This window comes from Diadema setosum, chromosome 1 (assembly GCF_964275005.1).
Source record: "Diadema setosum chromosome 1, eeDiaSeto1, whole genome shotgun sequence".
Lineage (NCBI taxonomy): Eukaryota > Metazoa > Echinodermata > Echinoidea > Diadematoida > Diadematidae > Diadema > Diadema setosum.
The window spans coordinates 48,728,331-48,754,563 of record NC_092685.1 but is presented as its reverse complement, the minus strand read 5'-3'; the positions used below and the strand labels follow the sequence as shown (position 1 = coordinate 48,754,563).

The 26,233-nt window shown below is 38.1% G+C and overlaps 1 protein-coding gene across 1 annotated transcript; it reads left to right on the top strand.

Annotated features, from left to right (window-relative positions):
• The first annotated feature begins 13,327 nt into the window (after nucleotides 1-13,327).
• On the top strand, nucleotides 13,328-24,739 carry LOC140243988 (receptor-type tyrosine-protein phosphatase kappa-like). The gene is made up of 13 exons (XM_072323673.1): nucleotides 13,328-13,371; nucleotides 14,317-14,380; nucleotides 14,759-14,795; nucleotides 18,253-18,352; nucleotides 18,924-19,059; nucleotides 19,233-19,382; nucleotides 19,723-19,822; nucleotides 20,482-20,562; nucleotides 21,015-21,169; nucleotides 21,811-21,936; nucleotides 22,973-23,121; nucleotides 24,000-24,135; nucleotides 24,635-24,739. The coding sequence occupies exons 1-13, from the start codon at nucleotides 13,328-13,330 to the stop codon at nucleotides 24,737-24,739; spliced, it is 1,383 nt and encodes a 460-aa protein (XP_072179774.1).
• The last annotated feature ends 1,494 nt before the right edge of the window (nucleotides 24,740-26,233 follow it).

Genomic DNA, 26,233 nt, shown 5'->3' with positions numbered 1-26,233 from the left:
AAACGATGAAGCAATGTAACAAGTTTTCATTCAGTAACAAACATAAGGAAATGGAAAGAATGGACCACTTATCGAGGCTTGTATGTCTCCTATAAACATGTACATTTCGTATTTATAAACTTTCTATTCCACAGGTTCGCACTGTCAATCGTGCCGGTGAAAGCGACTGGTCACCTATCGCCACTGGTGAAACAAAAAGTACGTTGCTAACAAACTTGCAGTTGGATTGATTTACATTGTAATATTATATTGATGTTTTTGTGCTGATTCATAGTGGATGCAGATGATAACACTGACACTTCATGACAATATGAAGGCAATTTATAATTTCTTGGAATTACACCCTGGTTTGGGAACTTTTAACACACAAAGTGCAATGTGCCAACGTCCTTTACCACAATGGCAATGAATTGTGCGTGCCTGTAATGTTTCAAACCTCGCATCACTAAGGTAGATTGCCATGAATACAGAGATTTACAGTAGAAAGTAAAGGCCCATATTATCATATAGTAACACATCAAGGAGACTTGTAAGGGATGTTTATTATATGTGTACTCGTAACCGTGTGGTTGTTGCAACTGTCTGCACAGAAGTACATTCCTGTATGCATAATGCATGCAAAGGGTTCATGGTGTAGTGTGAATGTGTGCATTATTCCCCTTGCACAAACTTACCTGCCACTTTGCAGTTATGTATACATGTATGTAATTGGTCCCATGTACATCACATCTCACTCTATTCTGTGTGTTAAATACAGGAGCACCTGCTGCGATTGGTGTTTTAGCTGGTGGTGTCGCTGCTGGTGGTGGTTTCATCATCATTATTGTGGGTGTGGTTGCAGGCTTCTTTTTCTGCAGAAGGTATGTTTTATCAGGAGTATGTTTTATGAAAGCCATCAATGCATTTTGCTTACTGCTGTAAAGTTGTGTGTTCTTCACATTATTTAACAGAGTAGACTCAGAGTGAAAGTATGCAACCAGTAATTTGATAACCATGCCACTTCAGAGTTAAGGTTTGCCAACCTAAAATTGCCTCTTAGCAACCAACACAACAGCATTAGGCACATTGTCACCAGTTAACTGTTCAATAAGTCTACAAACTTTCCGGACTACTTGTTTGTTGTTTATTTTTGAATGGTATATACAATTTCATATTTGTTCTTTAAATTTCAAGACATGTCATTATTGGTGCATTGATTAATAACAAATGATAACCACCAGGGTGTCTCATAATACGAATTGGCAATGAGTGATTGATTAAGGATTTGTAATTTTACAGTGAATTGTATTGTATTCTATTAAATTTTATTTCCCATCATACAAAAGATATACATACAAAGAAAGATATATTAGATGAAAATGGATACTTCGTTTAACCAAGGAGGTTTAAGAATTGGAGTTCCAACTGGCTGTAATTATTCAAACAGTTGTCAGATTTCTATTGATGTACAAAAGAATTTCACAGGTGCATTTGTGCCTTTGATGATCGATGTTCGAAGCCGCCGTCTTGCTGAGCAATCTGAAGATTCATTTTGAACGTTAACATAATATTGGCCATACTTTGCTTATTTATCTATTAAATGAAATGAAATTTCACTTAATGATAAAAGCATGTAAAACAAAAATCAATCCCGTGCAGAAATTTGTGCAAAAGTGTAAATCAGAGCTGTATCATGTGAAAATGTTTAAAACTGTACCATCCTGGAAAGCCGGTTTTATCACTTTTCCGCTTAATTCCGACAAATAAAACTGACCTGGAATAATCTTCAAATATAATTCTTTATTGATAGATATATCAAATTAGTGCCCGGGTATGCCCAGTCGAGTAATTTTCATCTTTATTTCAGCATTTTTTGCGCAATTTCTATTCGCACATCCTCGTGTCTGTACCACCTACCCCTTCAAGATATGTCGGTTCAAGTTACTGAGAATTGTACTGCTACTTTAAGGGAATTTGATGTTGTTACTGATGACACAGTGCTGGAAACTATCAAATTAACATCAAACTCTACATGTAATCTGGACCCTATCCCGACGTCTTTATTGAAAAGGTGTTCATCAGCCCTGCTTCCTATCTTAACAAATATGGTAAACGGTAGTCTCCAGGCAGGAGTTGTGCCAGAGAGCATGAAGCAGGCAATTGTAACACCCAGGCTGAAGAAGGACAACCTTCCTCGTAATGAACTCAGGAGTTACCGTCCCATATCGAACTTGAGCTTTGTCGCAAAGTTGGTTGAGAGAATAGCTGCAAGCCAGATCAAGGACTATCTGGCTATCAATAACCTTCTGCCAGATGTACAGTCAGCATACAGAGCCAATCATTCCGTGGAAACAGCTCTGATAAGGGTCCAGAATGACATTCTTCTGGCGCTGGACGGCCACCAGGAAGTTGTGCTTGTTCTCTTAGACTATAGTGCGGCTTTCGATACTATCGACCATCAAATCTTGCTCCGGAGGTTGGCTGAACGCTATGGATTTGGCGGTACAGTCCTCAACTGGTTTCAGTCATACCTGGCTAACAGATCCCATGTCGTGATGATCAACGGTTCATCTTCAAGCGTTTACAGCGACACGTGTGGTGTAGCACAGGGATCTGTAATGGGTCCACTTACCTACACACTCTATAGTGCTCCGATATATGATATTGTTAAAGCGCATGGATTGGATGTGATGATGTACGCTGACGACACCCGAATTTATTTGACTTTCCGATCAAGTGACAGGGCTCAATCACTCTCTCTTGTCAGTGAATGCCTTGCAGATGTCAAAGCTTGGTCTCACGAGAACATGCTTACACTGAATGATGCAAAAACTGAAATCGTTCATTTCTCATCGCGATTTCGGCATACAAAGTGTATGCCTGAACAGTTGTCCGTTGGAGTTGGAGATCTGGTGGTGGAAGCATCCCCATTCGGAAGGAATCTTGGTTGCATCATGGATCAACATCTCACAATGAAAGAACATGTCAGCTCTATCTGCCGTTCTGCCATGATAGCAATCCGAAGGATAGGACAGATTATACAGTATCTCACTACTCCAGCGACGTCGGCTTTAGTTCATGCATTTATAACCAGTAGACTTGATAACAATAACAGCCTCTTGTTTGGACTCCCACAATCCCTGATCAGCCAACTTCAGCGAATCCAGAACACTGCAGCCAGGATTATCCAGAGGGTTCCTAGGAAACATGATGTATCTAATACTCTTCAACAACTACACTGGTTACCCATCGATAAGCGCATTCTGTTCAAGATCCTAGTTATCACATTTAAGAGTCTTCAAGGAAAATCTCCCACATATATCTCTAGCATGATTTCTCCATATCAACCATCCCGCTCTCTACGATCAGCTGAACAGAATCTCCTAAAAGTCCCTAAGGTAGTCTCCCACACCCATGGTGACAGAGCCTTTTCAGTCGCCGCCCCTTCACTCTGGAATTCACTCCCCTTGAGCTTAAGAAATCAGCCATCCCTCAACAGTTTCAAAACTGCACTTAAGGCTTATCTTTTCCGTAATTAGTTGCTCAGGTAAATGTGACCAGCCTGTTGAGGGTATTGTGCTTTCATTGTAGTGTAAACCACCGTGTACTTATGCAATTATTATTATCATTGAAGTGATTAATTATTTGTGTTAATTGTAGTATTTTGGATCATGCAGTAGTTTATGTTTAGGTATATAGTATGTAAAGCGCTTAGAGAATTTCATTGATAAGCGCTATATAAATACTGAGTTATTATTATTATTATTATTATAAGAAGGGATAGCGAAAAGTAATTACCTTCACAAAGACATATCTTCCTTAGAAAGTGGCTGGTGATTATGCAATGAGACACGAGTCAATAGTCTTCCTATCTGCGTGGCAGATCCTGTTTGGCACATGCTTCAAATGTTTCTGAGCGGCGGCATCGAACATCTAGTAAAGGAAATAAGACAGTTGTGACTCTATTCTCTTGAACCTCCTTGGCTTAACGGACGTATAGCCCAACTATTACCCTGCTATCACAGAGCTGTTTTACAAAGTGGTCCCTCAGATGAGAAATATAAAGAAACAGAATATACATGATATATGATACATGATACATGATATGATAAAAAGGTACATACATTAAGATTTATATTTCAGATGAAAATTAAATACAATAATAATAATAAACGTCAATCATTAAAAGTAGCATATAAACCTACACAAACAAAAATACTCAGGAATACAGAAAGAAAATAAAAGCGGAATGTACTATTGTTACACAAACATTTACAAAATATCAGAAATACTATAACCGATCAATCTAAATACGAATGCGTTTTAATGCTTCCTATACGCCTAGACTCAAGGGATGTCTAATCTAACACAGAATGGATTTGTCAGTTACACACGATATTCGTAAGGATTTATTTTCATGATAACCTCCTAGCGGAATTTTGAAGAATTTGAATGGATTTGTATAGTTCTTATCACTTGAATCAAGTATATCAGTATAAGAGAAACAAAAATGGCGAGACAATGGACTGGTAGATTGCTTTTAGATTACTTTCATTGATTAATTGTTGAAATCTGCCTAAATATTTCACTAACTTCCCATTTTTTTTTTTTTTGCGTAGATTCTCGATAGGTGCTTTAACCCATTTCAGTTTGTTATCAACAATAAAGCCGAGGTATTTGATAAAATTCACCTGTTTCATTTAAATTTCACCACTTTTGAGTTATTTTGCAAACAGACAAATCAACACCGATGATCACTAACCTTCCTTATTTGGCGGAGGTAATATCACAGTCTAAAGACAGTAAATAAAATAGAATTACAAGGATTACATATGAATACATACCTTTAAAACCAAAATGCATGCGTCAAATGTATTCTAAAATGTAGGAGGCTCGAGTGGTCTGACTATGTATAGTTTCCTGTTTGCTTGGACAAATATATGCCAAGAACTTTCACTAATTGAAAAACAAGAGGCAAATGTCTATATCTACCGAACAGTCTAGATTTTGTTTTGTTTTGTTTCGGATCTTTCGATCTTCGTATGGTTCTGTTCATATCAACTGTTATGTTCTTCAAGGCTTCTCTGAAAACAGCCTGTCGACTGACCGAGCGCTTTTTAACACCGTGATTAAAATTAATAAAACAAACAAACAAACAAACAAACAAACAAACAAACAGCCACAGAAGAACATCTAGCATGTAGGGTCTACACTATTTTAGCTAGACTTTGAAATTTGTCAAGACTGAAAGTCTGGTGATCCGTTTAATTCGTAATATTATTCATAATATAGAGGGCAATTCAGCATTTCCTTTTTGAGATGTCCATGTTAATCGAAAAACAGTTTATATGAAGTTTTGATAGAACAGACTGGCAAAAAAAAAAAAAAACTCCATTGGCAGGCATTTAAGGCTTAGCTTAGATTAGGATGTTTGAGAACACACATACATTCACATACAAATATGACCAGGAAAATGTTGCACAAAAAATAGCAATACTCCATATCTATTTCTCCATTCCAGTTTTGCATATCGTCACACATCAATGTACTTTGATGTGTATAATTTATGTTTATGTGTTCAGGAACCAGGACCAAAAGCAGCTTAATGGCACAGATGGTGAGAAATATCTTCAACACAACTCTTCGTAGACGTATAATGCTTATTTCGTTGTACCAAAACGAAGTGTCTAAAAAGATAGATTTACCCCTGTACTAGTAAATTAAGCATACAAAAACAAAACAAAAACCCAAGTCATGTCAAGAAATCTGAAAAGGGGTATATAGCTGAAATGTAACAAAGTCGTAAAAGAGAAATAAATGAATAAAAACTATGCAACCTCACATTAGAAGGGGATGATTTTCCACAAATGTGGCATCAGTAACACAAATGACAGCTGATGAGTGAAAACCAAATTCGCAAATTTGCAAATGGTATTGTTTATCATATACTAATGATAATTTGTTTTACACTGTATTCCTGTTATCAAGTGGATGTTCAATACCATATCAAAGTTTGATACCAATATTGATTGTTAATCTGTCTAATCATTTCAGGAGGCAATTAGGCATAATTCCTTTTAATCAGCTTGACCAGTAGAACTGTCTTCGTGGCAATTTATGGTGATGACAGAATTTTAAAATGAACGGGTATCTGTTTCATTATTATTTTGAAAATTAGAGAAACATTTAGACACATAATTCACCCTAGAAATATTCTTTAACACAGCAGGAAACTAAAATTGATTGTAGATACAAGATAGCTTATCATCGAAGAACAGTGCCTTTCATTCCCGCCACTCCGTAAAGACGCTGACTTCATTTGTTATCTGACTTGAATTATATTGTAAGTAATATTCTGTGATGGAAATACTCAAGGATGACCCCTCCAATGTCTATCTATTCACCTGTTTTTTTTTTTTTTTTTTTTTTTTCTGTGTAACAGGCTATACATCTCCAAAATTGGAGATCAAACAATATAAGAATTCCACATCGGGCGATGTACATTTAAACGCTAACGTTCGAGACACAAGACTACAGATGAAATCAAACTTTGCTCCTTGACCACTTTTCTCAAATCGGAATTCTATCGTTTTTGGCCTTTCCATTACTTATTTTGGTGAACTGGAAACACCCCATTCTGATCAGTAAGTATCACTATTTACAAGATTTTGTCGATCTCCTTATTCTACTTTTGATTTTTAACTAAAAATCTTTTTGGGGACATTTTTTTTTTAATGTAAGGTCACAACTGTGATACATATTCTGTATTTGTTAATCCTGGTGTTCTCATCCATTTTTTAATCCTGTAATTATAGGTTCTGCCACAGATCAAGGCCAATATATTGTTTTGCGTGAAAATGTTAATGCTGGTGTACCAGAAGAACACCTGTATGAAGGATTTAAAGATGTTCCAGTCATTGAACTGACTGCAGCCTTCTCTAACCCGGAACGCAAAGAATCTCTGAATCCCAGGTACTACCCCAGCTACCGGATGTTTCAGAAGGATGAGGGTGGGAATAGAGAGATGAGTACCTTCAAGGGGTGTGGCTCCCCCAGTTGTAGCAAGAAATGCAGTGGTAGTCATGACAACCTTTATGAAGAGCCAATGATGAAGGAAAATAATGAGGATAATATCTACCAGGATCTTGCAGTTCCTGGTCCTATTGACCGATTCTGTGACGCGCTATGTGTATTTTTGGCATGGGCAGCGCCATTACTGCGGTGTCTCAGCCGACCCCCCCTCCTCTCTCCCCACCCCTCTTACGCGCGCAGAATGAAAAACTGATGCGTGGTTGTTTTAGCCAATGGGCATCTCGTACTGAGTGCGCGAATGCTTGCTTAGTGCGCGAACCTTTGTTACAAGTGCGCGATAAACATGTTGCCCGTGGGGTGGGGGAGAGCAGGGGGGGTCGGCTGAGACACCGCAATTTGAGCTCATGGCTGCGCCCAGTGCCATAAAATGTCTGCTGCCCTCAACGAACCCGAATCGGTCAATACCTGTCCATGAGCTCCAGGCGTACATTGAGCACAAAAAGGCAAAGGAAGGCAATGGACTCGTCCAGGAATACCAGGTAAATATTGCCATTGTGTGCACTTTATTTCCTCAACCGATGAACAATGTGTTTTTACAAGCCCTTCAGTACAGAAATCAATAGGCACCCTACTAGTACACTATATTTGCATACAAATTCAAGAAACAAACCGACTGTGGATAATTGATTGTACAAAGCAGACTATGCGCTCAATTAAAAGAAGATCGCTGAATAAAATGCCTGTGTGAATGAAGTATTATGAAATATAAATTACTGACATCCATTATCAAATTTGATCCAAAATTCTCATAAGTATCATATTTATATTGTATCAAGTTATGATCGCTGAATGATTTGTAAATATAAGATACATTGTATATCTGACTCTTTGTGGACTTCAAATTCTTTTTTTTCACACCAATTCTTTCAACCATTTTTTCTGTCCTAATTGTATTTTCGTTTACTTTAAAACTTTTTGTTGTTGCATTGATGCCGATTTTACCGATATGTTCATCGATTTTTTTTTTATTTATTTTTTTTTAGTGGGAGCACAAATGGATTATACATTGCATCTTAAAAAAAAAAAAAAAAAAAACCTGATGCTTAAGAGCAGCCAGCTCCACCCATGGAATATAGCATCAAAGGAACGGAACAAGGCCAAGAATCGCTTCAAGACCATCATAGCATGTGAGTCTCTCAAACAATTTCATGCTAATTAGCTAAAAATGTTCTATCTTTCATAGAAAGGATGATTATTTATAAAAGAATAGGCCTAGGCTGTTAGTGCATTTTTTCACTATTTAGATGCTAATTTGCTTGGACCTAAATTTGACTAAGCGTTTAGATCTTGCACTTGAGCATAGATTAATTTCCATGTGTTTCACATACATGTCTGATCTCGGTTACTGAAAGTATCAAGGTATTGGAATTAGTTACGAGTCTAGTTTGGTCAATGTAATGTCTATGTCTTAAGTGCCTCTAACTCCGGTACGGTTGAACACAACATGTTGACTTCCGCATACACTTGTTGTTTTGCAGCTACTTTTGAATTCAGAGATATTAACATTTGTTCAAAATGTGCCAAAACATTTTGAAATATTTGGCAGTTTATGTGAAATCACATGACATATAACACGAATTTTTTGTAAGTCTTGTTTGTTGTGCACTTGCATAAGTAGCGCCATTACGAGAAGAAAACACCGGACGATTCCAGGTACGGTTGTGGTGTACATTTATTACCGCAGCCAAGACGCTTAACACGATTGCCCACCGGAGGGCGTTAACATTATAAACAACAATGATAATAACATTAACAACAAACAAACATGCTGGCGTGACTACTTCTTTTCTCCTTTGCTTACAAAGCTCAATACAATACTTCTCTCTGAAAATCCAATTCGGCATGTCAAACAAGATTCTAAGTAATTCTTGGCAACATGTCTACTACACTGTATAAACAACATCAGTTTATACCTCCAATAAAATGGAGCAAACTATCCTACTCAAACACAAAGAGAGGAAGCTTTATTTATAACATCAACTGACCCTTAACCTAATAAAATATCATCACAATTGAGTAACACTTATAACGCATCATCTCTTTTGGCACTGTCAGCTTGATGTTACACATCAACTATCAAAGTCTGTCAAACTGCTGAGCAAGTCAAAAACCAGCTTGTAACAACGAAAAAAAGGAACCTATATACATACATAAGTCATAACATTCCCAAACAGGTATTACGAAAGGTCAAACAACAAATAACTTACATATCTACTTATCCTGCAAATATGCAAACATTACAATACTTTTATGCCCTTTTACATAACACATGAGCACTAAGATAAATCATAATAAATTTGTAACAATCACTTCAAACTCTATTAAACTTTTGTATCAAAATTAAACAACTGTACCACACCATCATTTAACATACATGTACATACCATCTTCACCACCTTCTCTCTTCAATTCCTTTATGAGAGTGTGAGATAATCGAGACAAAAAAACATAACAACCGCCAGAAGATGTGTTCTTCCATCCCTATAAAAATATCTATCTAACGCTTTAAATCATAGTACGTAGAGACTAAAATCTCCATTGACACACATCAAACACAATCAAACACAGTATACTTAAAATCCACCATCTTGTAGTTTTCAAAAATAAACATGATACACGTATGCATGGAAAGAATACACGAAGCTATGACATATGCATGCACTTCATATTACCCATAATACACATCAAAATCACTTCATTAAGCAATTATACACAGACAGCTCCCTGCATAAATGATACAATACTTATGCATATAAAAAATTTGCAATAACTACTTTATACTTCTACTACAGCATGGTATACTGTTAGTAAAAACACAGAGTCACACGTGGGAATGCTGGACAAGCATAAACACAGGGTCTATAACTATACTCATATATCAAACCAAATAATGGGTGACTTTAGCAAACTGTAACATAAGGATTGTTTTAAAAACCAAACCTAAAAATCTACACTCAAACAGTGACTTACTTGACTGTTGCATAGATATTATCTTCAAAATTATGCATATAACATTTGGAATACAATTACATGTAATATCAAACACAGAGCATATTTATGTAACAAGTGCTGCCCAGATCACTTCTTTCTGTTCACTGCAAATTGTAAACTAGAAGCACTCGCAATCGAGCACATGTATCCCCCGAACCCATCTCCCATACTCCATCTGGATTACTTTGTAGGCCACAATTTTGTACATGGCAACTGTTGCAGGATACAATAAAATCCAAATAGATGTAGGTGTATAAATTTGACTAAGATACATGTACATAAAATTTTTTTTAAAAGATCAGTCAAAAAACAAGGTAGGGTCGCACACACAAGCGGACCCTGTAGAATTTACCTTTTCATGTATAAAGACAGAACAAACGAAGGTGCCACCACCAAAAAAATATGAGCATCTTCATTTCACTATAAAGCACCTTTTTACCAAATTTGAAAAAAATCTTATAAAAAATGTGGCTGATAGAGCACACACAAGAAATAAGCATTGGCATCCAAAGTTGGAACACTGAGGGCGCCATTACCACAAACTGTTGTGTCCTTCATGTGGAATGATCACCCATACTTCTCCCTAGCAAGTCTGAATGAAATCTGTTGGGTAATAATCAAGTTACAGCAACAGAAGAGGCAATAATAAATCATAATATACACAATACTTTATCGACAAAAGGTATAAAACCTGTATAATCTGAAACTAAAACAAGTATTATACAGATCTTGCAGATCAAAATAATTATAGAGATCTGCATAAAACCTATGTAAAAAAATCCCATATGAGGAATCACTCAGATCTCAAATTTGAACAGAAAGTACAAATACCCGAATGAGGGTAAAGTGTAAGAAGTATAAAAACAGATTTGGTTTCCCATCCAAAACAGAGAAATGAAATTGGCTTTACCCAATGATGTAAAACCACACATCTTATAAAAGATAGAGAACCCTCTAAGAACACAACACACTTACATATGTACAAAGAGGACAGAGTCCAAAGGCTTGAGTATGACAGGGACAAACTTGCATTGCAGCAATGAAAGCGATCATAACACATGAGTACACCAACTACATTGGTGAAAAGCAAACAATAAGCTGAGGACATTACTGATAAACAGCAGTACAGTACAATTGTATCTATTCTCTCTCTTGTCTTTATTTGTTTGTTTTTTTTTAATGAAAACACAAAAATAATCAGGAAGACGTGTATCTATAAAAAGGGGGTACACCTGGTACAAATACTGACAACTGAAACATTACATTTACTTTCTGATGAAAAAACAAACAAACCAACAACCGTAAATGTTTAGAAAGAATGAAATACAATCGTACATGTATACCCGATAAAAAGGCATGTTAAACATCTTATTCATCTGTACATAAAAACACAAAAGAATGAGTTACTGCATGATTAACATGTCCATCAAAGTCTATTGTCTATACTCAATATACACAAAACAAAATGGGCCACACTATCCAGGTGCATAGGCAGCACAGATAGAAGAGGGGCATGACTTGGGGTAGGGAGTCATCAGGGTGTGGGCCAAAGAAGCCGCATGGAGCATGTAGGACATCAGTGGGCTGCTGGCATCAGGGGGGCGCGAATGGGAACAGGAAAGGAGCAACAAACTCATCCAGAGGGAAGGAGCTTGTACTGCCCGTAAGGGGATGGTGGACGGTGGCCGGCTGGAACCATCAGGGGGATGGTTGTCATCATACGCAAGGTAGGGGGCAGGAGCAGAAAGGGCAGGGACTGGCTGTACCAAAACTTGGCTAGTGACGAGAGGACAATGCTCGAGAACATCATCAGGCCACGGCTGGGGAGGCGTATCCCACCCCATGGGTGACATGTGGTGCACATCAGTCGAGCTGTCAGGAGGGAAACTGCTGGTGCTGGTACACAAAGGATATAGCAATACAGGACCAAGATGGGCATCAGAGGTATCCCGTACAGCGGTCAGGGAGCAGACATCACCATTGTGACAGGAAGTGCTAGGGACAACATTGAAGGGCACCCTTAGCTTGGGGTCAGGTGCACCCACGCGGGCACTACCGGGGTATTGCATCGCTGTTGGGAGACCAACGTCCATGGCTTCAGCCTCAGGGGGTGGACCATGTGCATGGGCAGGGCCTTCTCTGTCTTGGGGAGTCTGTGCGATGTCTATCATGACAGCAGATGGCGATGGGGTGCCAGAGCATGGGATTGATGAGGTGTGCGTTGGCAAGGCTGGGCACGTAGCAGCCAAGGGTGGAGGGTCATTCACGCCTTCCAGCTGGGAGCCGGACGGGGATGTAGTAGTAGGGCAATGAGGATCACAATTGACAGGATGGTGACAGTCATCAGAGCTAAGTCCATACTCAAGGTGGTGTTCCTGCTCTGTATGTAGAAGTCCAGCATGGGCGGCAGGCAAACGCTTGGTGCAAGAGCTAGACTCACACTGAGCTAAAAGCTGAAGGTGACTGGAATCAGGCGTGCTGTCAGCTGCTTTGCAAACAGATTGATGCTGGTTATCATAGTCACTTGCATGAATAGGCTGACAGGAAGGAGGATAATCACAATGCCAATTGTATGTGAACACAGAGTCATCGCTGAATGTGACTTCATGCTTTGAGGGGCGCACTGAGATGTCGTTTGTTTCCATGAAGGGGGCGCCGCCAATTATGTCCTTATCTGTGTTGTCATCACTCACGACGATGGCATCACACAACATCTGTAAGCCATTACAATAAATAGAGAAGCAGGTCAGGCCTACTATCTTTGTCAGCATGAGACTATCAGGCAGCTTGAGACTATCTCCAATAGACCAGTAATCATGAATTAAGTGATCATCATATCCATATGAATCAACCACAATATCCAACTCCAACTTCTCTGCCATTGACACTCTGATGATGTTCAGTGGTGTACCACTTCTCAAGTGGACGTCGACCTCCACGGGAGGGTAGAGACCAACAGTTCCGGGGAAGTAGGGGGTTGTGCACGATGTGTCAGCTGCCGTGGTTCCGACAGTAGTCACGGGGCACCGATGTGTCGGTGCGGGTGCGGGTGCCTTGGACTTGGCCGCTGCGGCGCATCGCTGCGTTGATGCATCACACATTTTCAATGTGTATGTATGGGACTACACACACAAAGGTGAAATCAGTACCTGGAACTATCACAGCGCTTTTGCTGAACGTCCGGCCCCTTTTATGTCGAGCGAGATCTCTCCCCGTTCGGATTCCTGTGGACGTTAAATCGGGCCTAAGATTCGGATCCCAAACGATGCCACCACGCCATTACGAGAAGAAAACACCGGACGATTCCAGGTACGGTTGTGGTGTAGATTTATTACCGCAGCCAAGACGCTTAACACGATTGCCCACCGGAGGGCGTTAACATTATAAACAACAATGATAATAACATTAACAACAAACAAACATGCTGGCGTAGGATTGATGTGTTTTATTTGTAATCAATGCTGTAGCAAACTGCTTGTATTTGTCACCGTGCAAAACAACTTCTTCCAACAATTGTCCTGTTTCCTGTTCTGGATTACTGTGTTTATGAATGCACTTATTAGTGTTGTGAATACAAAATATGTGTATAGACCTCAGTGTACCTACTCACTGAATGAGACTCAGTACAGTACAGATGGTATATTCTATATAATGTTTCAGCAGTCACAACATGGCGTTAGCTGTAGACCACTATTGACGGTATAATTTAAGACGTACTTAGAGAAATGGGTTTTGTGTTTCACACTTTTAATCTTAAATTGATTTCAATTTCAATTTCAAATTATTTTCTTATTTCTCTAAAAGATACATCACGTATAACAAAATTGAATTATAATTGATATCCAGCTAAGATACATAATATTGCAAAATGAAATAATACATGATATCGAGCTAGAGACATAAAAGACTATTGCAAACATATAGAACATAGTGGTCAATCTATGAAAGTTGGAATCTGAGAATGAATGCTAAAGAAATATGATGGAACCTACTTAGAAGCAAGCTTAGAAGCAAATTTGTTCTGAATGATGAAAATTTTATTAGCGGTAACCTTATCATGTATCAAAGTCATTTATTTTAAAATGCAAAATAAATCCTGCATTTGTCAGAAGAGAAAGATTTTGCATTTATTTGCAACAATGGAAGCCTGCAATGGCTATGTTGTATGACAAGTGATTATTTGCACATTGCCAGCAACGTACATCCTATAAAAACATGTTTATTTTGTGGTTGTTTGACAGACGATCATTCCAGAGTTGTTCTGAAGACTGTGGATGGTGATCCCCATTCAGATTATTACAATGCTAACTACATCCACGTGAGTATCATAATCATTCCATGACTAAAAATTTCTTCAAAGGTGTAGTATAGAGTGTGGTATCAAGCAAACATTAGAAGATATTCTCTGTGAAAGAGGAGAATGTTTGGATTACAATTATAAGTTATTTTAGGAGATATTTACAAAAGCCAGTGCTAGACCAGTAAGTGCTTTCGTTTGGTGCTTCAAGTTGTCACTCTGTAGCTCACTGCCTTCTCTCCAGTATGACTTACAAAATGAGCGATATGAGACAAATTAAATAAGATATCTTTCCGATAACATTTTCCCAATTTTATATGTTAAATGCAAACATTTACATCCTTTTGACAAAAATACACAGTCTCTTATGTTATGATCATGGACATTTCTTTGCAACAGAATTTCAGAGGAGAAAAGGTGATTATTGCATCTCAAGGTAAGAAACTACAAAATGTAAAGGATGCAATCATATGTGGTGTATGCGATTTCGTTTTTAGACTTGTTACTATTCCTCTGTTTCATATTGAGTTGTGTGCGTATGACATTTGTGTGACATGCAATGTTAAAGAAAGGAAACTGAAAAATTAGGGTAAAGATTAAAGTAGTGAGAATAGAATATGAGTGCTACCAATGTGCATATTCACATTTCTTAGTGATTTTTAGTGTTCTTCGCCCTGAAAATGATGTTGACAATAATAGACGAATGGATTCAACATATTTCTTGAAGTACTAGGTATCACCATTTCAAACAACTACAAATCTCTTTCCTATACCACTGCTGGGATCTCAAAAGCAGACCGCTTTGCAATTCAATATTGTTCTTATGTCACAATCTACCAAATTGAAAACATCAAAGACCTACAGAAATGGACATATTAGCCGTCATGTGTGTGTTCCACATACTGTATTTAGTAGACAGAAGTGTTTAAATTACTGGTACAAACTGTACTGAACAAAGCATTGTTTTGAAAGGAAAAGCAAGATGTAGGAGAAAATACCCAATCTTTAATGAATATCTATGAGCAAGGGCGCCGGAAGCGAGGGAGGGGGAGGGGGGGGGGGGGGGGGGCAGGGGTGGCACTTGCCCCCCCCCCCCCCAAACAAAATGTTGGGGGGGGGGCAAAACGAGTTTTTGCCCCCCCCCCCCAAGTGCCCCCTGTAACAAATAATTAATCACTGATTTAAAGACCAAAATGAACAATAAAGGCATATTTCTTGTCTAAATGTTGTAATTTCGTAACTGAAAATGCAAAAATTTTCGCCCCTAACGGGGCGAAAATTATAATACACTAACAACATACATTATTGTATCTATACACTAATAGTAACTTATAAGTAAATTTAGTGTATAGATGGTAGCCTCGTGTCCTCGAGTGTGCCCGCTGAAACATACCTTTAGTACATTTTTCATTTTCTTCTTTGCTTTCTAGCTGTATAAGAATATTTTTTTATTGTTCGAACGATGCGATCATGTTTAAGCTTTTAATGAGTACATTTCAGATAAATTGCAAAGTGAAAGTAGCTCGCTCGTTCTGCCCGTACTTATAGTAAAATGAAAAGTCTTCGTAAGTTATTATCATAGTCCTTCGCAGTGATTTCTTTTACTGGGTTTAATTCCTCAGAAATTTAATTTGAAATGCTGTATAAAAGCGACTTTTATACTCTGTTTTTACAAAAAGTCCCTACCGTGGGAGGGGGTATCCCCCCTCCACACCCTCCCGGCGCTCGGTCGCTTCGCTCCCTCGCCGAGGATCTCACACCATCACATTATTATGTACTCCCGAATGTAATAATCATAGCCCTTCGCACTGATTATTTTTCACTATGTTTAATTCCTTAGAACTTTGCTTTTAATGGTCTATAAACGCGACTTTTATACCCTGTTTTACAAAACCTCCCTACGGGGGGGGGGGGGGAGGTATCCCCCCTTTCCACCCCCCTCCCCCCCCCCCCCCCCGCTCGCTTCGCTCCCGCGCCGAGGATCTCACATCGTCACATAATGTGCCCCCGTGAGATTTTGCCCCCCCAAAACCAGAAGTGTTCCGGCGCGCTTGTCTATGAGTTATGATTTATCAGTTTTCTTTAAATGTTGATGCAAGACATGAGTAATGAAAGTACTGTCAACCTCCAGTACTAGTGTTAATATGAAACTGATTGCAGTTGATATGCGAGAACTTCAATTGCAATGTCTAAGTTATGTGTAAATGATGCAACGCGTGAAATGGAGATTTTTGACGTCATTTAATTTTTATACCAACCCTGCAATGTTGCGGGAATGTATTCTAAAAGTTGCAATCCTACCAATAATCATTGTGTCTGATAGCATGTTGAAGACGTTAGTATTTTGTTTTTGTTTGTTTATAGATAATGAAATCTTAATGCTTTGAAATTTCAGCCATCATCATCAAATGATCTGTTCGAACTTTGCGTTCTGTAAATTTTAGCTGAATGTGGATTGGGTGTTTTTTTTTTTGTGTGTGTGTCATATGTTAACTCAATACCACAATTTGATCATAATTATTCTAATGAAACAAGATATGATAGATTGTATGGGAAAGACTGGTAGGTTTTGACGCGTGATTTTTTTTTTTTTATCATAAGCAGCAGTTTTGAGTATGTTCCATTTCCATGAGAGTTACACCCTTGCAATCAATGTCTTCCCCCGTGCACATCCCCAATAAAAATAGTGTGGTTCTGGCAACACCACTTCATTCAGCTTTTGCACGGTATAATGTAACTGTGCGATATCTTTTTATTGCCTTCGATTACTTTGTTGTGTAGCACCAAACGAGGCATCACTGACTGATTTCTGGAGGATGATATGGCAGGAAAATGTTGAGACCGTTGTCATGGTGACAGCTTTGACTCAGAATGGAAAGGTATCACTTTCTTTTGAAAACAGTGTTCATCAATCAGATCAATAATGAAATGAGTGTACGGTTTGATCATTGATTGTCACCATGCATTACAAAAATGACCACAAAACTGCTTAAAAATCAACTGTTGCACCTTCTATACCTCTGCCACAGAATAATGTTGTATGGTACTTCAAAGTGACCTTGCAAGAGCCCAGACGATGGAACATTTTTTTGAATGGTTCACTGGCATTGTTAATGATAACTGATCAATCATATGGACTAGCCTGCTTGATACCTACTATGATAAACCTGTCTCTGAAATGTAAAGCATCTCTTTTTTTTAAGGACCAATGCACGCAATATTGGCCAGAGGAGTCACGATCCATCAACATTGGAAACTTTTCCATCTTCTTGTCTGAGGAAGACACATTCTCTGATCATGCCATCAGGGAGTTGGACGTTAAGATGGTGAGATGTATTCTCTTGAACTTGAAATCTGCATGTGAAAAATAGGTCTTCAATTAGAGATAACTAATAGCAAGCAAGTTACATCATCTTAAAGAACCCCGTCCCTCTCAAAAAAGTAATAGAGGACAGTCATTCGGTTAGAAGTTCATTTTGCTGCACAGTAGATATTTAGACTTTTTGGACAATCTGCAGTGCGCCCCTCCTCCCTCCCCACCCCCCAAGAAAATGTTGAAGTTCGCTTCGTATCGATTTGTTTGATTTTAATGAACTTATGGAATAAATAATACACCAACATCACAGAGTTACTGCGATTACAATGACTTAATAAATGCAAATTGCTGTGGCCCGCTTTGTTTTTAATTCTTAAAGGCTTGTTTCAATTTCAGATTTCAGCATCCCTCCGGCCTCCCCCCCCCCCCCCACCACCACCGGCACCAACACCTCCTGAAATGCAAACTACTAAAGTCCACTTTCACCAATTCATTGAATTTGCAGGGAAGAGGTGAAGAAAAACGAACAGTCACCCAGTTCCACTACATGTCCTGGTCTAAGAAGGAAGTCCCTGAGGACTGTACACAACTCTCCTTGACTTTGTTGAAGTTGTGCTTCGTCACCACACCACCATGCCTCTATCTAAAAGGAACAGACCAATGATTGTACATTGCAGGTTAGTATGAATAAACCTTTGCTCTGTCCTCTTCCCAAATTACTTTTAATTTCTGACTGTAGTCACTCTTTAATGGTGAATACAGGAAATGTGTTTAGCATGAAAAGAATATTTGGGCAGAAATATATAATTTCAATAAAAAGTGATTTTTTTTTGCTTATCCCAAAAACAAAGGAATAACAAGAGGCTTTTAATTTTTGATTTTGTAGTTCATCCAGTAACTGTATTTTCACTTTTTGATATCAAATACATGTCGACATTTAGAGGGTTTTGATGGATTAATCTCCCAAACACTCAATCGATTCAGTTTGAGAGCTTCAAAACTCTATTGTGTTGCCCTACAATTCACAAGTGGCTCATATTCTACGCTATTGACATAACTCTTGAATATTGTTGTACATTTCCCTCTTCAAATTCTTGAAAATTCTGGTTTCCTTTGCTGGGTTTGGAAAACTGCTAGCTTGCTTTTGATGGCCTACAGATTTGTCATTTGTTGAATATAATAGTGGCAGAATATGACATCATTGGCTTTTATGATGTCACTTGTCTTGTCTCTGTGTTTTTCCTGCAGCGCTGGAGCAGGAAGAACAGTCACCTTCCTCACCCTCTATAACATGCTATTTATGATGCGAGAGACTGGAAAGGTGGACATCTTTGGATTTGTCAACCAGATGAGGGAAAACCGTATCAAGATGGTACACACACAGGCAAGAACATGCGATTTATTTTGACCCTCCTATCCATCCCTCATTTTGTGTCACCCTGAAAGCTACTTTATGGACCAGGTTACAAGCCTTTTTTAATATTCTCTGATCATGTTGTTTAAAAAACACTCCTGGAAAGACAGCTAATCAGAATCTAAACCCTCCTCCTCTTTCAGGATCAGTATCTGTTCATCTACAATGCTCTTCTTGAGGTCTACTTGCTGGGCCAGACCAACATTCCTTTGGCACAGTTCAAGAAGAAGCTATCTACTCTGAACAGAGTGGACCCAAAGACAAAGAAAATCAACATTCAGCTTGAATACGAGGTAAGAAAAAGAGCAACACCAATGCCAGTGCACACAGCTAGACTTTAGGTCATGACTGGCTGAATACGATTTTGAAAAAGTATACAATATGTATTCTCTTTTACCTTGGAGAAAAAACCCAACGAAACATGGAAATGAGAGAAACATTCCTGCAAGATCTACCTCAAGGCAAATATGTTGTGAGATCAGCTGGCTTGGGAAAGGGCATCTATTGTCACAGTGATCACTTCACATTGCACTCACTAATGCCAAGGTAGATAAAGAATTACCCATTGCTTTTCTTCAGAGGACAATTTAGAGAGAGCTCTTTTAATATGTCGAAATGATTGATCTCTTACAGTTGCTCGACTCTCTGGCACCAGTTCCTCCTAGCAGCGCCTTTAAAGGAGGAAAGATGCCTCAGAACAAGAACAAAAACAGATTCCCAGACATCTTGCCCTGTGAGTCACTGCATCCAACTGATGGAACTTGCACTTCTAAATAAGAAAATTATCTAAATAATTTCTCCACTTATATTTCTCTCTTTCAGTATTGTTAGGAGAAAATAAATTCCTCTTCGAAGGGATGATGTCTAGGAGATGATGTCAATAAGACAGGGTTAAGAACAGGGCCGGGGCTGCATTTTTAAAAGTGGGGGAGGGAAGTTTATATTTTTTGTGCCACTTACAGTTTGATCAGCTGACAAGCAACAGAAAAAGTCTTACCTGCACTTTTCTCCTGCTACGGATTTCATAAGTTGACAAACAAACAAACAATTAAAAAAAACACAAACAAACAAAAGCCTTTTATGGCAATTATATTGATGGTACAGCTTCTGGGGGTTAATGGGCAAAAAAAGAAAAGGAAAAAAAGAGCTCAACCACAATTTCTGGTGCCACTTCCAGGAGAGAAAAGAAAAAAAGTGGGGCCCAAGTGGTTAGACCCTATGTATTCTGAAAAAAAAAATGTGTGTGTGTGTGTGGGGGGGGGGGAGGTCTGCCCCCCCCCCCCCCCGTGCCTGCCCTGCTTGAGTAGGGGGGGGGGGGGGGAGAGGGGTATCTTGTATTCTGCTCAATCATGCATTATTATAATACATAACACTTCTTCTTTGCACGTCAAGTGGAGACAAAGAGACCCTGTCTTGTCTCAGAGGGACTTGCAGATTCCATTGATTACATCAATGCATCGCTAATGGATTTGAGTATTGATGAATACATCATACTCGCTAGGAGTTCATTCAAAGTCATAGGTTCCCATGACGTGTTGAAAACAGACAAAATCAAATAGATGACAGAAAAGAGTTTAAAGAAATTATACACGACTTAAACATAATTTACTGCTTTGAAACCTCAAATTTAAATTATTAAAAAATGGTAACCTCCATCAAAGCCATGCTTTTTTAAATAAAAAATCATTGCAGTTGATGCTGTGTTCATCATATGATTAAGCACGGCCACTGAAAGATTCCCACTTCTTGAATGCTTCAACGGAGGAGGCAGAAACAAAACGTAGATTACTTTTACTAATACTCACTGCTGTCACTGCTGTTACTATACATGTACTGCTGTCAGTACTGCCTATTGTAATAGGTTACACTGTTATTTATTTCTTCTATTTTTATTTTACCACTGCAGCTATTACTCTGCTTCAAAGCTATTTTTTTTTCTTTGCAGACCTTCACAGAAGAGGGTGTCTTTGTAGTTACCCAGGCTCCCTTGCCCAATACAGTAGTGGACATATGGCGGCTTGTCTTTGACTGGAAGTGTCCTATCATTGTCATGGTCAATAAGCTTGACCCAACCGATGGGGTAAGTGGACACTCCGAAGAACCAGCATATACAACACGCCATGTGGTACATCTTACTTGTAAACGGTTGTTGACAAGATAGGGACCTGTATTTTTTTACAAACTTTCAACTCTACGTTCTGAGTGATTTCTTGATATATTTTATGACATTTTGGCTCACCTGGCGAAAGTGAGCAATTGCAATTATTAATTGTCCAGTGTGCGATGTGTGTTCCGGTGTGCTTCATGTGTTAACTCCTTAAATTTAGAGATGATAGATTTTCATTTCACTTGGCAGGTAGCATCCATAAATCATTGGATATTGCCTGGCCTCCTCTCCCCCAAATGCGAGCTGTCCTGACGACGATGGAGTGCTGGCGATGTCAGAATGTTCACTTCCGTGTCAGAATTTTGAAAATTTTAATGGGAAATTTAGCTCTCTTCCGAAGGTGCAAAAAAACCCGGGAATTATTTTATTTAATTGCCAGATTAACTAAATTTTCGTTCTGCATTTTGTCTGCACCTTGGTGGACACAAGCTTTCTAGAGAATCTCAAATTGTCGTATAAGCATTGTGAAGGGATCATCATGTTCCCTGAGGCAATGTGTTAACATTACCCATGAGTAATTTGTATCCCTTCATTGTTCTCTTCCTCTATTTCAGACATGTCCTCAGTACTGGCCCAATGAGGGCACTATTCAGATGGGATCTCTAAACATTGCACGAGTAGGATCTTCGAGTGGACCGCATTTTGCCCGCGACACCTTCACTGTCTCTAACAATGGAGAGGTTTGTGTAAACTTTGAAAACAAAACTAGATTTTACTGATACCGTACTTTCTCTTTTCTCATGCATAGCAGATCTATGCTGTTTGGGGAAACATGTCTGTTTCTATCTGTGTGTATGTGTGTGTATCCATTGCCAGTTAAAGGCATAATTTACCATTTGCAGAAGAAACAAAAACCCAGCATTAGTTCTTCAAAGTAGTTCCAAAATGTGAGTTGGGGATAGAAACAACCTACGTAAAAATTTCAATCCATATAATTGATGTTAAGTATTGTTAAATGCACAAAATGTAAACAATAGTTATAATAAAAATGTTTCCAGACTAAACGGTCTACAGTAACGGTTTAATGGGAAAAATACTGATATCTCCTTGTATTTCAGGCTTTATTGCAAAAAAAAAGAAGAAGCTATATGATAGGATGTTTTGTGATACAACAGACCTACACATATGCATCAAATGTCATATCTTGATTTTTTTAAATCATTGCTGCCAAAGGTAAACAATACCTTTAATGCACTGTGGAAGAGCTTAGAATGGCATTGGATTTTCGTGCGTAATTATGATTTTGTCAGTATCATATCAAAGAGACAAAGCTGCAAGTCCATTAATGCTCTAACTTAATGTGTGAGTGGATGGAGAAACGTATGGATGAATCAAAAGACTGAATTAAAAACCATGCGACTTTATAATGACATGGAAGTTTATGGTCTATTACTGCATTTTGCATAAACTCATTACACGGTAATTGACAGATGTTAAAATGATACAGCCATCATATCAACATATAAAATCCGAACTACCGAAACTCACTCTGGGCATGAATTATTAAGTTATTTTTGCACAAGGCAAGTCTTATCATCTTCAAAGATCACTATAATACAAAATGAACAGAAAGTAAAGAGTCTTGATCAATAAGATATAAAAATCAGTAACAGCAACATCAGTTTAGATTGGTGAGATGGGTGTGGTAGTAATTTAAGTTTAACCTTAAACAGATAGTAAGGATTTCTCAGCTGGCATTTTTTTGGTCACAACCAGAGTTTGACTGTGACACAATTCAGACTGTTTGGATGGAGTGCTGCAAGCAACAAGCTAAGATCTCCAATGTCTCTCATTCACCTTGTGAAGGCAGTACAGGAAGCGGTCAAGATCTCACACACCTCAGGTCCAGTCATCGTCCACTGCATGTGAGTATTACCACTAGTCTAACTTCTGACCAGGTACAGCATTGATGGTTCCAATAGAAAACTGTCTCTTTACTAAAATGGGATAGCTTCCGCGTTTAACCAGGTACAAACTTTTGTTTTCTTTCTTTCTTTCTTTTTTGTCAGCAGGCCATATTTCTGCCTAATATCTAAGTAACAAATGTATAATCAATGAAAAAAAATGTTTATTCATCAATGACATGACCTTTTTAAAATGATGTCCTTCTCAGAGCACAAATATGCCACGAGTTTCTCATTTGTCATAATACATGTATTACAAACCAAATACTCTACATTGGTAGGATGGATTGTTTGAAATTAATCTCTTTCGTACAATGCTGTATAGGTGTTTTTGAAGTCAAGTTTGAAAAATCTTTAATGGTGCAGAGAATACAGGACACCAGGCAGTTGGTATCTATGTATTAACTGACGCTATTTTCAAACAAATGCAGGAAGATTCTACATAGGAAAAAGTAATGAGAACTTTCTATTATTATATCATATAAAGTAGATAGGACTTGTCATGCTCCCCATTTTTTATGCATACACAGGTCTTTTGGACCGTGTGGCTAAATTTTGTTTCACCAAAAAAAAAAAAAAAGTTTTACAAACAGATGTGAAAAGTACAATCAGGCACTTCTTACCCACACACATCCTTCTGGATTCAATTTATGAAATTCAATGAACTTTCGACACAGTGGTCTTTCTGATATGAGCAAACATAACTAATGAAAGATAATGTCCAGAATAGGAACATATAAACCAATATTATTGGTCATACATCATCACTCACATTTTGCATGAATATTGCAAAACGGTATATAGTTTTTATTATGGCCATGACCTTTCATTTTTCATAGAAATGGAACAGGTTGGAGTGGAGTGCTCTGTGCTTTGTGGTCTGTAATTGACAAGTTCGAGAGAAAGAACACAGTAGACATCTTCCACGCAGTGAAGAATCTGCGTGCCAATAGACCCAACATGGTGGAATCACTTGTAAGTGTCTCATCAATTATGCATGTATAATATGACATTCTCTACAAGGTGTTGCAAGTGACGTGGCAAGTTTTATTTCGCTGGAAACTGTAATGGTTTGAAAGGTCTTCCTTTTGCATACATCCTAAGCTCATCAAAGTCCAGTACGCCTACATGGTTTCGAATGATATTTTCAATTTAGTTTTCATTTTGGCACCAGAGAGCGTTGCCAATCCATTTTTTTTTCTGTCTTAGAGAACATGGCGCCCAAGAAATAACTTAAGACACTACAAGATTTGGAGAGCTGAAATTGCATGCACTTGAGCTTCAAAATAACCCAAGCATATCCAGTGCTATGCATAGTATCCCATATCCCTCATACACAAACAACTTGTATTTATCCCGATGTTACATGTAGGTACCAGTGTTGGCGTTTTGTGCCTAAGATTTATGTATGGAATGATTTAGTTTTTAATGTAGTGTTGTCGTGGTTTTTTTCTCAATATTGTGTTATCTGCAGGACCAGTACAAACTGTGCTACGATGCCATGAGCAGATATCTAGAGAGTCAGCAGGAGAGTGCGTACATGAACATGGATACTTTAACTCGTCATGCGGAATGCTAGATTGAGGAAATGTAGTCAAACATCGCAATTTACAAGTTGCAGTACTAGTTCTATTTTTATGTACATGTATACTGAGTCTGTGCTTGATTGCATATTTTCTGTAACCAGAAATATCACTGCAATTCACTGCATTGATAGTAAAGATTTATGATGTTAAATCGACGAGAATGATGTAGGAATACTATTTTGTAATTTTGTATTTGTAGAAGGGGTCAGTAAGTTATGAATTCTGATTCTTAATTTATATGTGTACCTATGTGCCGTGCATGCGTCTTGTGTATGCATTGTACGTGTGTGCTTGATTAAATAACGCCAATGAAGTGTTATGATAGGTGCCTTGAGGGGATCATATTCAGCTTACAGTTCTGATAATGAGGGGGAAGTGAGCATTATCTTTGGTTACAAACCTTTATTCCACACTAGTACTGGTCAATACAAGGTGTAGTAGAATGATGGCCATCATTTTCATTTCATTTTTCATTTCATTTTATTTGGCAGAATATAAAACAATGTACAAGAAACAAGAAACAAATACATGCCAGGACTCCTAAGAAGCAAATTTATGCTTGTGGCTGGAGCCCTCAAACCAAAAAGGATAAAATACTGTACATACAATCACCAAGCACTTTTTGTGATATGGACTAATACACACAGAAGATTAGTCCAAATTAAAATAACACAATGTGTACTCAAGTCATCTGTTATTGACACAAAAACATATCTTTGCTTAATTTGTTGGCAGACATAGTACACACACGTACACACTCGCACATTCATCCATAGTATACAGAGAAAAAGAGATGAGAAAGAGAAAGGTAGAGGAAGAAAGGAGGTCTAGTCAGTCATGGATACCATCTGTCTAAATACACTCTGTTTATATAATACTTTAAATCTGGAAAATGTAGTACTAGATTTAAGGTCACCATCAATAGAATTCCATTCCTTGACACCTGTAAAATGTATGGATTGCAATCTTAGAGTGGAATAAGTAAAAGGTTTACGAAAATTGTAGCGGTACCGGGTGGGATATGAGTGGAATGAGGAATTCATATGGAACATGTTTCTGAACACATCGGGCAACATATTTTGGTGATACTTAAACACGAATAACAAAACATTCAGCTTGACCAGATCAAAATTGGAAGTATCCGAAATTGTACAAAGAGTGGTGAACTTGGACAAGTAAAATGACTATTGCTTATACTACGCAAAGCTCGTTTTTGAAGCATATATAATCTGTTAATGTGTACTCTGTATGTGTTTCCCCATACTTCATTGCAATAATCAAGATGAGGCAAAATTATTGCATCATAAATATTTACCAAGATATTAGAAGGCAATACACTTTTTAGTTTGGATAAAACACCTACATTTCTTGACAATTTAGAACAAATATTTTCAACGTGATACTTCCAGTCGAGGGATTCATGAATGAGTACGCCTAGAAAAAATATCGACTCAGTTCTCTCTATGGAAGTATTATCAATCATAACA

What these genes read in the sequence shown, in the direction of transcription:
- LOC140243988 (XM_072323673.1), top strand. Translation starts at nt 13,328, where the DNA reads ATGCCACCACGCCATTACGAGAAGAAAACACCGGACGATTCCAG. An exon ending in TGCATCGCTAATGGATTTGA is followed by an intron (nt 20,563 to 21,014) that starts GTATTGATGAAT and finishes TCTGCTTCAAAG; the next exon opens with CTATTTTTTTTTCTTTGCAG. An exon ending in CCAACATGGTGGAATCACTT is followed by an intron (nt 24,136 to 24,634) that starts GTAAGTGTCTCA and finishes TGTTATCTGCAG; the next exon opens with GACCAGTACAAACTGTGCTA.